This window comes from Idiotropiscis lumnitzeri, chromosome 20, assembly GCF_059441095.1.
Source record: "Idiotropiscis lumnitzeri isolate Australia: NSW breed Sydney's pygmy pipehorse chromosome 20, RoL_Ilum_1.0, whole genome shotgun sequence".
Classification (NCBI taxonomy): domain Eukaryota; kingdom Metazoa; phylum Chordata; class Actinopteri; order Syngnathiformes; family Syngnathidae; genus Idiotropiscis; species Idiotropiscis lumnitzeri.
This window is the reverse complement of record NC_142410.1, coordinates 3362255-3376033: the sequence shown is the minus strand read 5'-3', so window position 1 is coordinate 3376033 and position 13779 is coordinate 3362255. Positions and strand designations below refer to the sequence as shown.

The 13779-nt window shown below is 38.1% G+C and overlaps 1 protein-coding gene across 1 annotated transcript in view; it reads left to right on the top strand.

The window, feature by feature from the left end:
- The first annotated feature begins 1975 nt into the window (after positions 1-1975).
- Positions 1976-13779, top strand: part of gas7b (growth arrest-specific 7b) — a 48012-nt gene continuing 36208 nt past the window's right edge. Inside the window, exon 1 of the mRNA XM_088284370.1 lies at positions 1976-2383. Coding sequence (XP_088140496.1) covers positions 2204-2383 — 180 coding nt within the window. The 5' untranslated portion in view covers positions 1976-2203. The remainder of the gene's footprint in view (positions 2384-13779) is intronic.

Below are 13779 nucleotides of genomic sequence, written 5' to 3'. Positions count from 1 at the left end.
TGAATTACCAAAGTGATTTATGAAATTGATGGTTTATATTTTTTTTACAGTAGATGATGATGATTAAATTGAATTAACAGAATTAACAGAAACAATGTCTAAACTGTGGATTTAATGCTTTGTTTCTCAGAATTAATGTTTGATGGAATAAAGGTTCGGGTACACACTAACACAGTCACTCCAAAAGAAATTGATTTTAGTTAATTTTATTGTATGAGCTATAATCAAGTGTTTTAGTTTATTACTATGTTTAATCTGTATTATTTTGTTCTTGTGCTCCTATTTAAATGGGAAAATGTTGAAAAATTACCATCCGAAGTGTAATTAAAAGAGCCAGCGAAAAGTGAACGCATGACACTTTTGAGTTCGTCCCTTGTTAAATGGCGCCCCCTTTTGGCAGTTATTATATCAAATCAGTCCACCGACTATAATATAAGTCAATTGCAGGACACGTGCACACGTGAGAAATTTGCCGTCTGCATTGATACGATCGTGTGCTTTTTCTTTTTGAAATATGGGAGAAAGCCATGATGTACTTTGCACAATACTGCCTATAATACATAATCAAGTCAAAATGTATTTGATCCAAAATCAATAGAACTCATGTGGTGATGAACCAAATATTCACGATAACATCATAATATGAAAATATGTTTTTATGTTTTCAAAAGAGATAATAGCAAGTAACAGATATCATTAGATAAGACGATATAAGAGCCTTTTTTAAAACTATTCAGAACCCCATCTCAGGCAGAGCCTGAGAGGGAGATCTCGCAATATACTACGGGTAATATTATTGCCAGCAAAAAAAAACAGGTTTTCAATTTACAAAGAAATTACATTTGCATATTTGTTTAAATTGTCAGTACAAACCTGACAGTGAAGATTTCTAAAAAGATGTGGAAAAAAACAAGTTTTCCTAAAAGTTTATTTTAATATTTTTCTTTGATTCCGCTAAATCAAATGAGTTGGTTTGTTGTCATGGCTCAAATTTGGACATTTATCAACAACAAATGCCTTCTCATTGTGATATATTTGTTAAGTCGCGAAAATAGAAAATTTATAAATTCATAATTTTGTACTGCTTGTTCATTTTTTTTATGCTTATTGCACATATTAAAACAAATCTGTACACTAATAAAGTGATTTCTTTTGCATTATATACTGCATTTTACTACATTCATATTACTTTCCATTTGTACATTATTTTACGGAAAGATTTTTTTCTGCTGAAAATGTCAATGTAATATTCATTGTTGCGTTCAAATGATGATTTTTATTAAACTGAGTTCCCTGTTGTTTCCCCACACAGACTGAAATTGCTTTGATAATTGATAGGGAATAATAAACATAATTGTATGTTCTCTGCGTTTACCAAGCTTTTCAATGATAGTATTCTAAATATTAAGAAAATTACGAAGTTTGGTAACTCGGATTCTACATCAAGTAAATGACAAGTCGATGACAAATTGGCTTAAATTACTTAATAATCGTCACAGGTCGACTTTGTCTGATAATGTTCGTTTCATGTACAACATTTAACCAACTAAAAAAATAAGGTAAGCTAACCTTTGTTAGTTCCAAAATGTGGAAGTTGCACATGTCATACTTCTACCAAAGTGACAGCAAGTCTAACGTCGGCTTGTTTACAGTGCACTCTACGTAAAGTGCACGTCCACTCTTCACACAGCCAACGTCACGGTTACGTCAGTGATGGGGCGTGGCTTTAGTCGGAGACGCGAGTGGCGCGGGGAACAATAGTAATGTGAGGTTATAGTCAAAGCTTGATAGGAATTTTGAAACTTAAAACTCTCCCTTTTTTCTTTTTTGCATATATTTCAGAGTCGATTTTTAAGTACAGTATGTCGTATTTACAATGAAAAACGAACAGCTTTTATTTTTAGGTTGTTCCTATTTCCTTGATTTTATTTTGAATTCAATTCTGGTTTCCTGTTTGCTTTTCCTTGCCTCCGCGCAACTTGACTTGTGAGTTTTGTGGCCTCAAACAGAGCGCACAGGCATCCTGCAGAAGCAGAGCTGCGCGGGGCGTACTGACGGTGACCACCCGACAACCTGTTCATCTACTTTAAACAAGTTTCACCACAAAGTTTCATTCCGGATATCTTCCGGGGTGCGGACTTTTACCAACACCAAACGTTGTCATCAGGCAGCTTGTCTGAGAAGTTTTGCTTTTTTCCGGGCGATGTCTGGATCATACTGCAAAACTCTGTACCCGTTCAGTGGAGAGCAGCACCAGCAGGGACTCAGTTTTGAAGCCGGGGAGATGATCAAGGTGGTGCAGTCTCCCCCTGGAGGCTGGTGGGAAGGAGAAAAAGATGGAGCCCGAGGATGGTTTCCTTCAAGTTATGTCCAGGTGCTGGAGGTGAGATTTAAAAGTACATTTTCTTAAATGCTACGACTTACCCTGTTGCCCAATCACATTTATCTATTTGTTCGTTTGTTTCTTGAGGAGCACAATTGCCAGTCACTGGGATTCCGCTCTGATAAATAAAGGCACATATGCTCAGCCTTGTGACTTTCTAATTAAACCCACAATCTAAACTTTGTATCACATCTATAAAATATTGCATGAAAAAAATGCAAAGTCAGGCTATTTCATTGAACAAATGATCATGGAGCAGCCTGTAAAAGAGAAAGGCAGCATTGATGCATGCACGGATGAAATTCCCCGTGTTGTGTTTATCAGATTTAGTCAAACCTCCTTCAGTGACTGGCATCTTGCTGAGTGGCTGGACACTTCCTCATTCCTCTCACATTCCATTGAAATTCTCCTGTCTCCTCTCAGTGCGCGTGAACGCACTGGCTGTTCTTGTTCCTCGGGGTCAGGCCCTCACTTTCACTGGAGGGGAGACGTGGGCACTTATTTTCTATTTTAAGTTTTCTAAAGTGTATACCCTGAAATGATTTCGGTAACGTCAGCGTGATTTAGTGGTGGACTTTTGGATGACATGAGTGACAGTTTTCTGTGCAAAGCATCACAGCATGACTGCATGTCATGCATGATTGATTTTTGGCTGTGAACCAACAGTTTACGCAGATATACCGATTTTTAACATCTTAACGGATGTCACTTTTTAATGACCCTAGATAAGTTAATAGTTGAACCCTCAAAATTGTGGTCATTTCCCTCAAAATACTGACATTTCATTTTATTTCATCAAGTGTTGTGCAAAATCATATCATCTGCATCCAGATACCTAATTTGAGTAAATGTATAGTCTCCAAAAAAATGTACCTGGATCCAATGATTTTATTTCATGCAACCACTTGTCAAAATAAAATTGAGAAATGTTTTTCTGTGTCTTAGACATCTTTGAGTTTCACCCTAAAATCTCACAAGGGAAAACTTGTTGCAAGAATGCTGCTTTTTTTATTGAATTAAAACAAAAACAGGACTGTACATAGCAAATATTATCAAGTATATTTACTCTAAATGTTTTACATTTGGTCCCAGTAAATTTACACGTGGAAGAGAATAAAATATTCAAGCGTAAATTTTACTCAAAGTAGTGGACTTAATTGTACTCCAAACTAAACAATACAAACTTCCCGAGTGAGGTAAGCGCCACAGCCTCTTTTTATCTCGTCCAAGGTGCCATCATGCTTTTTGATGACAGTTGCCAAATAACGTCCTTAGTCAGCCTACATATGAAGGCTCATCCACTGGGTGTTTAGCTGTTTTTTTTCTCTTGAAATACTAACAATATCTAGCACTCTTGAGAAGAAAAATGAACTAAAAGCCGTTCACAGTTGCCAGCATGAGATGAGCTTGTTCACAAAAACATGTATCAGTTCTCCTTTGCTCAAAATATGAATGAGTTCATGAACTTTCATGCCTCAAACTGACAAACGCACATATTCAACATTTACAGTATGACCGTTTTCCCGATAAAATGTAATTATTCTATGCCCACCCATGTTTTAACAATCGAAAACAACTCTCAGGTGTCTTAGTAACATATGTACCATTCTTCAGTAAAAACACCCCGAATTTTAAGACCATGTATTTTCTGGTTATGTCTCATGCAAATGAGCAGCTGCACATGCTTTTGTTACCTTGACGACAAGAGGCGGAGCTAGAGGCTGGTTATAACCGAGTGTAAGATAAAAGCAAGTGCAGAAAACAATGAAACCGCAATAAAGAAAGTGAAAGTATCAATTGTATTTTCGCTTATGGAGGCAGCACTTCGGTTAAATTTATGCTCTAGAGCATATGCGGAATGTCGCGTGACCAAACCAGCAAAACAGGTTAGCGGGATTCCTGTATATGCTGCAATAATGAGCGTAACAAAGGTTTGATGGTATGATACTTTTAAGCCGAACTTGCTAAAATTCCGTTTTCTTCATCGGACAAAAGTTAAATACATGTACATAAGGCTAGGAAAATAAAGTTGACCAAATTGTCCAAGTAGATCACAAAAAAATGGACAACGCATTTTGATTTTTTGCCCGTGAACGTTGTACGACGTCGTACTCTAGCAAAACCACTCATGACCTTTTCATAGTCCATTAGCGCCTCCCTTGATGGACAGTTGACACTGCAGGTAGGGAAATGTTCCACATTGGAGCATACCTTGGGTTGTTTGGCTGCGTTTTTACAACAGATTCCTTTCCGGATGCATCCCATTCATTTTTAACACAGGCAGCGTCTTGGAATTAGCGGCTAACATATCCTGGCTAGTTAGCACGTATTTTTACCACGTATTATGGAGCGTTGTAACACTTGTTGGAAAGTATTTCATGGTGTTTGAAGACTAAATATCATTTTTTGTGTGAGAATTAAAAGCTGATCATTTGTATTGAACCGCAAGAATGCTAAATTTAGCTTAGCATTGCTTGAGACTCATCTGTTGTCAACACATAGCTAAGCAGAGACCACTCCGCACTGAACCACTCCCGAGCTAGATCACTGGTTGGCTCTGAGGGGACACTTTGGGCTCTATTTTCAAAGACGGTGCTAGTAAAATGCTTTAATCTCATAATTGTCGTGCAGGTGCAAGCTTGACAGTTTGGCAGACTGGTCTGCGTTAAGCTAGGTGCTCCAGCGCATCGAGTGTGTGTGCTCAAAATTTGGTAGCAGAAATTGCTAGCAGATGCCTACATTCTGGCGCAGGTAGTCTAATGCAATTTTGGTAAATTTGTTTGGGGCACAAACAGATTAATTTCAACGGAATGTGAAGTGCTACTTTGATTGGCCGTGTGACTTATCACAGTCGCAGTGCTTTCACAGTATCTTTGACTGAAACTGTGGCCGGATATTTGTGATGTTTGCGTTACGTTTCACCTTCGAATGACTCACCAACCTTTTGTTCATTGAAGGGATTAACTTAAAGTAACTCTTGAGAGAGGAAAAAGTGCAAATTTTGAATAGACCAGTCAAGAAATGTGACATTCTCCTTGCTTGAAATCTTTGACGGTCGATTGACAGCATATTGTTGAATTGTATTTTTTTTATGCATTTTTAGTGCCAAGTGCTGGTAAAATACATCTCCGAGAGATCCTTGTTAATAATGTGTCTTTGTGGGATAAAAGGGCTCATTCAAGTGCTTCAGAGGCCTGTAGCCGCGTGGTACCACACTGTTTCCCATTGATCAACGATTGTTCTCTTGCGTACATTTTACACGATCTGAAACAACCCACGTCGACATCGCGACCTCAATGACATCATCGTACTGCAACTTCATTTGTTTGAAATGGTCAATGAAAGTCGGTAATGAGCAGACACATTACCTTAAAACAGATATCGTTCAAACAGCAGAGACTTCTTCCCCATTTTCTAGAAGAATATCAGATAAGTGTTGGAAGGGAACCTTAATGAATGAGAAATTTGCTACATATCGAGTCTGAAGTCAGTAGTATTTGGACTGTGAGTTAATTTTTAATTATATTAACTTAAAATATTTCTACGATAGATTTGAAATTAAACAAAAAAAAATGCAATTTAACATTCACCAATGACAGCCATTTTATTTATTATATAAACTTCAAATCCATTGCGGTGGTGTGTAATGGCAAAACCACAAGACTAGATTTCTGCTAGTTCACCTGCCGCAATACTTTTATATCGCAGATATTTTTTTGGGACATAACTAGTACATGTCTGGCGCAGAAATCGACTGGTTTTGACAGGGTTTCACATCGCTATAAAAATTGTACAGTCTTGAAAAAAATAAATATCGATTACTCTCAAGTGAAACGTCTACTGGACTGGATATGTACATCAGGGCTGTCAAACTCATTTTCCGTAGTTCTGGTTTTCCTCGGAGGGCCGTTATGACTGTGAACCAATATAAATGTATGATCACCTTATACTATCACATACACACACAAAAATTGATGGATAGCCAGTTTAGAAATCAGAAGCAATTATGCAATTGTTCGGTCAACAATTTTTATTTTTATTTTAAAAGTGAAGGACTGGTAACAATTAAATAGCAATATCTCAATGTTGTTAAAAGTGATGCACATGATTTGCCCTTGGCGGGCCACATAAAATGAGATCGCGGGACAGATCTGGCCCCCGGGTCTTGAGTTTGACACCTCTGATGTAAATGAACATTCAAGCAGTCTGGCAGGATTATCATTCTCTTGCGCTCTGTTTGGCTGAAAAAAAATGTAATTGCTTAGTTGGTCGTAGTGAAATACAAATTGTACTTAAACAAATGTTAAAGTTTGCAAAGCAAAAAAGGCAAATGTAATTACACAGTTCTTACAAATTAAATCCATCTCGACTGGATTTAAAATATGTACTGAAACTAAAGATGAAATAAATACTGCAATGGATTGAAAAAACTAACTATGCATTGCTAGTATTAATCTCATGTTTTTAATTCATCCTTTTTTTCTGTACTATTTCTCTTTTGAAAGAAGCCGAGAGCCGATATGAAGATATCTCAATCCATGCGTTTTTCTACATTTACGCTCACATGATGCATTTTCAAATTGCGCCACTTGAGAGCGAAAGAATCGGGATTGTGCCACTTGTACTTTTTTTTTTTTTTTTTGCCGTGTCAATGACAGTCTGTCATTACATAGTTATGTTGCCAAGGGAACTCAAGCAATTTGCAACAAGGTGTTAGCTATGTCCATTCACTTGGTGCCTCATATTGCTTCTATCAGCGTAGTGTCAGCTGTGTTTATAATGAACCCGAAGAGTGAGGAGTGGGCTTTTGTGGAATTCCTGGCGTCAGATCTGTGCTGTAGAGCAGCAAGAAGCCACCCAGGTGCTTCCTCGCACAAAAAAAAAAATTCCCTCTGTGCTTACGTCACATCAAAATACTGTAATTTCTGTCATCTCACGCATACATACAGTAAATATGCATACGAGAGTGAAATATCAGCTGTTTGGCTTCCAACTGGCCTGAGATTGCAGAATCCATTTGAGGTTTTCTCATATCTTGCGGTTGCGCTGTCACCGAAACCATTTGCTGTGCAGCTTCCCAGCACGTAGCGCCTGCTAACTGAAAAAGCCATTTGTGTTGTGGTAACAGTCAGAAACCTTTTAATTGTGAGACATTTTAGCTACCAATTTGGGGTTTCTGAGGCAAAATGAACTTTTTTAAGACTTAATCTTATACTGGAAGCATGTTTCTATTTTGAGTTGTGTTTTGGAAAAAAAAAACAAAAAAAAAACATTAGCTCGGTCATAGTAATTATAGTTATTTTCATTTGGACTTGCTTGTGCATTTTAGTCCTCATGATACAAATGGAATATGATCTCTGGAGTTTTCTATGGACATGTAAATAAACTGTCCTACTAACGACAACCACTCCCAGTAGGATTTCTTTGACTAAGTTATTATATTGGTTGTCCATTCTGGACGCTGTCAAGTGTAGCCGTCAAAGCTAATCTTTTCCTGAGACATACAATATTATCCTATTTTTGGACACTGTTTTTACAACTATGTGCTTATGAAGCTTCCCAAATGATTCGAGATGAAACAATATTATGACCACTAACAGGCTTATGAAATATATTTGTAATTGTTTTTCCTATAACATCATGCAGCGGATGCAAATGTTAGCAGCGATTTAAACTTGAACGGTTGTTAAGCGCCATTGGAATTGGAATCAAGAAATCAAAATGAAGAACACTATTATAATCAGAATTCCACATAGATGTCAAGTTTGAGCGAGGGGATGCGGACCCAAATGCACATAAATTAAAAGGGGTATTTAATTTAAAGAAAAACAAATGCAAACAAACCACTGGGAAGATCAAAAATACTGAAGCTCCAAACAACAAGGATCAAAGTAACAAACACTAGGACTTGATTTGAAAACCATCAGTAGATACAGAACAGTCGACACAGGACAGTAAACAGACAATGAGCCAACAAGAAGCGAAAGGTACCAGAGAACTAAATACAAACAAATTAACGAGACAATGAAGAACACCTGGACAAGACACAAAGGGTTGGAGGGAGCTGATTGGCTACCACTGGGAGGTGGGACAACACGCACAGGAGGACACAATAAACTTAACGAGACAGACACACAAAGCAGCACAAGGAAAAAACAAAACCAAAGTCATAAAACAAGAAAAACCATGACAAAAACATATTTTTGCAAAAATCATGGCTACATTGGGCATCAATCAAAATTTTTAAGATGAGCATCAACCGCTGACAAATATTAGTCCAAATCATTATCAGGGCACTATTATACTATACTAGAGAATGTGGCTAACATGGGGGCTAGTGTTGTATGAATTGTCACTGCTCGCATTTTTGAAAAATAGAAAAGTCGCTTTGCAACGCTGAAGACAGCACAGCTAATTTTGAAAACTATTTTGACTTCATGAAAACTAAACAAAGGCAAACAATAATCACAGCTCATCACTGTAGAAAGTGGGATGGAAAGAATCTGATCAAAGTGGACCGGCCCTTCAGGAATCTCCCGAAATTCCCAGTGGCCACCACTGCTAATATAGGTGTAACAAAAAGCTGTCCCAATATTTTTGTCTGCAATCCATGGAGGTAGCATAAAATATATGTAGTGGTTATGGTTTTTACAGAGATTTATACACTTCTCATACTGTAAATGGGGGACAAAACAGCCATTGTCATCTGTGAGGACGAGCCTACACATGCACACACAGGACCTAAGTAGACAATGCCGGCAGTTAGTCTGAGCATATGTGAGCAAGCACTGTACAGCGTCAAAGTCTAAGAGTGTGTGTGAGAAAATGCATCCTTCTCCTCCAGTGTCTCAACAGTCCCCCACATTTCCCCAATGCGTAACAATATCTCCAAATAAAGATAGCGTCCGAATGCCTTGTTGTTCTTTCTCCTTCCAAGCACTGATCCTTTTCTCTTTTCCTCATGCATTAACTCTATCCTGCATCCTGTCATGTCTTGGATATATTCGTCTGTCTCGGCCAGGCAGCGAGTTGCTCAGTGTATGTGTGAGAAATTTCCCCCTGGTTGTATGTTTCACGAGGTCTCGACGTCTGCTGAGCAATCCCTAAGGAGTTGGGAACTCTGTGCTCCAAAGAATGCTTACAGTAATTTCTCTACCTCGGCTTTGCTTATTTCAATGGCGATGATGGAGTTATGGCTCCCTTGAGAGTCTGCGTGGGAGTGTTTTGTATTGGTCGTCATGTTGCGCAAACTTGGATTTTAAGCTGATTTATTTTTTTGTTTCGCATGTTGATGATGTTGTTTGGAAAGGAAAAAAAGCCTCTGGAATACATGTGAGACAGCTGAAGTTGATGCAATTTACAATACAATGTGAAGCAATGGTCATGAAGGCTTTTTTTTAAAAAAGAAGATCACTATTGCATTGTGAAGCAGTAAAATCTGTAAACTAGGGAAACAACTAGCAATAAAATGCTCCAGTTAAATGTCAACATTGTTCGTAGCAGAGCTGGTTTGGGTTTTCAGCACATGAAGCGGTTGAGGGGCTTTAATACGTGTTCATTGTGGAGCAGCTTAAGATAGAAGTGAGTGGTTTAAGAAACATGTTTCAATGATACTAGATTTTATTCACAAATTTTGAGCGGGAGTTACTGATTCAGATGGGTTACAAGTGGTTTGCATACAAATTTATGCACTTTATTAAAACTCATTCACTACCATTGACGAGAATAGAAGCCAACATGTACATTCATTTTTTTCTGTGCTGGCAGTAAATGAGTCAATGTATTGGAAGTTATTCTGCTGTGCTGGTGGCCCTGCCTGCAGAAGCAGATCGGCCTGTCCGCAGCTCCATCTGATTGGTTCCTTGTAGCAGCCAATCAGCAGATAGTTGCCTGATTGGTTTTTTTTTTTACCTCGAGTCACACTCACTACGCAAGGCAACAGAAATTCTAATAAAGTTCAGTATTCTACAACTCGCAACAAATAGAAAACTATTTACTGTAGTAAACTTTAAAGAGATGTTTGTTTTCATTGAACTATAAGACATGCAACAGAGCTCGGGAGCGCCGTACGCATTTTGTGAGACAATTCAGTTTTAAAAGTCAATTTTCTAAGATCTAAAAAAGCTTTTATATGTTGTAAATCACTAATGTTGTTTGATAAATATGTGCTTAAAGGCATTTAAACCGAGTCAAGTTTTGGAGTTTTTAATTTTCAAAAATTTGACATCATTTTACCCATTTTTTCAACAAATAATAATAATAATGCCTTTATTAGTCCCACAATGGGGAAATTCGAGATTCGAACCCAGGCCTCCTGGGGAGACTGGGTCCTGAACGCGGCGCCTTAGACCACTCGGCCATCCTGGCAGCCACGAGATTCGAACCCAGGCCTCCTGGGGAGACTGGGTCCGGAACGCGGCGCCTTAGACCACTCGGCCATCCTGAATATCGGCTTCAAATACCGGTCACCGGCCTCCATGACTTCTAATGATCGGTATCAGCCCTGGAAAAAGCGTATCGGTCTATCACTAGTAGCAATTAAATCCTATCTTTGTGGAATTTGGTTAAAATACGGAATGAGCACAAACGTCTCTAAAATTCTCCCAAAATTACAAAAAATCCTTCCAATTATTACTAAAATACATTCAAATGCATTCACTACTTTTCTCACCAATAATGTTTAATTTTTTGCTATTTAAAGGGGAAGTCAACCCCAAAAATATTTTTACTAGAATATGTTCCATGAAGGCCCACTCGTCGAAACATGGCATTGGGATTACGATTGCGTTTGCAGAATAAGAGCAGTAAAATCCATCTCAGGTGGCGGCCATTTTGTAAATTTCTGTCGCCTAAAAAAAAAAATCCATCATCGAATTTCCCGATTAGATTTCTGAAGTGGCGGTCCACGTCCCGGAGGTTGGGAACTACGGAACTGAATAAAGCACTTCGATTTAAAAAAAATTAAAGCGGAACAAAAGCCAAGAGGTCAAACACCGCATCTGCCTTTGAGTACATGCCACCATTTTTAGGTCAACAACTGCTTTTAGGTTATCTTCCCAAACTCTTTTTCAGAGGTCTCACAACCATGAGTCATGCAATAAATAAAACGATTTTAAAGGGGAAGTCAACCCAAAAAACTCTTTGTAATAATTTGTTCTATATGCCTTCTCAAGTCTAAACATGGCATTCAAATTAATATTCTGTTTGTGGAATATGAGTTTTGCAGCAAAATCCACCTGTTTTTTGCCATCTCGGGGGCAGCCACTTTGTCACTTTCTGTCGACTGAAAATGACATCACAGTTGCTTAGGACTCAAGTAACGACCAATCACGGCTCACCTGTTTTTGTTATATTCAGTCAACAGTGGCAAAACGGCCGCCCCGTGAGATGTCTAAAATTGAGTGGATTTAACTGCTTAACTCATATTTCATGATCACAATATAAATCAGTGTCATATTTCAACACATGAGGCTGCATAGAACAAATTCCTCTCAAGACATTTTTTGGGTTGATATCCGCTTTAATTATCTACTCCTACTTTACTTCTTCTTCCGCAAATGCAATATTAATCAGAATGTTGTATTTTGATAAGTGCTGAGAATGTGAACTTCTCGCATTGATCGCTTTGCAGCTCATATGTTTGGTAATTTTTGGCTAAAACAAATCTATCCAACGTAAACTAACCCCGTATTTATGTTTTTATTACAAAACCTTCAAAATAGGTAAACAATAGATGCAATAGATAAACTCATCCTTTACTGTAGTTATTCATCAGCATCACACCTTCTTTTTAGCCACACTACGACAGCCATTTTTATGCAACCCAGAAAGGGAAGATGGTGTCATTAATAAAATGGAAAAATAGGAAACAGACACTTCCCTTAAGTCCCGAACGCTAACCCTTTCACACCTTTGCTTTCATGCTCCTCCCAACCTACAATGCAGTATTGACATTCACTTGGCACTTTGTTTTATGATTCAATTGCAGACATGGTCTATCGTTGCTTACTGTTGTAAGTAATATTTAGTGCTGGGAAAAAGTATAATATATAAACAGGTAAATCCTCAGGAGATCGACTTAGCCTCAACATTAAATTAATGCTGGTAATATACTTTGTTTGTAATTTTAATTGAGACTTGTCACTAGTCCATACTGGAGCAGTGCTATTTTTTTATCTAAATTGAATTTTTCATCCATCCATCCATTATCTGTACCGCTTCTCCTCACAAGGGTCGCGGGGGTTGCTGGAGCCTATCCCGGCTGTCATCGGGGAGTCGGCGCGGTACACCCTGAACTAGTTGCCAACCATTGTGCTAACCAGGCGGCCACCGTGCCACCTTGAACTTTTCAGTTCAGGCTGAGTGTTTTGATAGCATTTTTAAATGATACAGTGGTTCACTTAGTCTTACACCTGTGTAATTATAAATATTTGTTATTATTAAGTGTTGTTATTTAAAAAATGTATTATATTCTTGTGTCAGCATTGCAATATTAAAAGTGGTTAATTTATTTTTACTGTGACAGTAAATTAAGACATTTAAATTATACATTTAAAATTGTGTTTACATTTGAAAAATGGTTAAGTACAGTTTATTTAGGGACTGCCATTGTGAAGTACTTTTATCGGAAACCAATATTGAATCTATATATTCAATTATAAAATTGAGCTAGGAGTATTATTTCAAGATTTGGCCAATTGATTCTCTGAAACTCGCAAGGCGGTGTCAAAGCTGTCCTAGACTTTTTTTTTTTTCATTTGTGGCTCACATACTGTATCCACTCAATATATCTGGAGAAGAGGTCAACAGAACACATGACCTGACATAAAGACTTTCAACTTTCCAAGTGCAGTTGGTTCCACTGGGAATGATAAAAATTGGCTTCAGTTTGCAGCAACAACCCACTGGACATTTTTTTTTGTGCACCCTTGCAGCTCATTCACATACAATGCGTACCTGTTAACTACGGTTTCTGTGGACTGCTGAGTCTGCGTATTCATCCTCCTCCACACAGCCCGTGATGAGGGGACTGGCTTTTCTCCCAAATCACGTGACGACTGACGAATGACGGTGACACAGATGGTGACAGTTGGGATGGAGTGACTCACCTCTTCGCACAAAGTCTGTCCTCAGACGTTACTAACCTGCTGATCAGTGCATGAGTCACCACAGTGGAAAAAAAAAAAAGCCTGAAAAAAAACTTTTGTTGTTGCTCAAGGTTGGAGTCCTATTCAGAGCTGGTTACGTCCATGTCAATTGGGCCGTGTCATCATTACACGGAATTATGTTGAGGCTGTTTTGTGGTACCTTTGTTTTTTTATGAACAATGCATTTTTGTCTTCATTATAATGCCGAGAGTCTTTGAACATGTTTTGTTAATTGCTACATATTGTCCT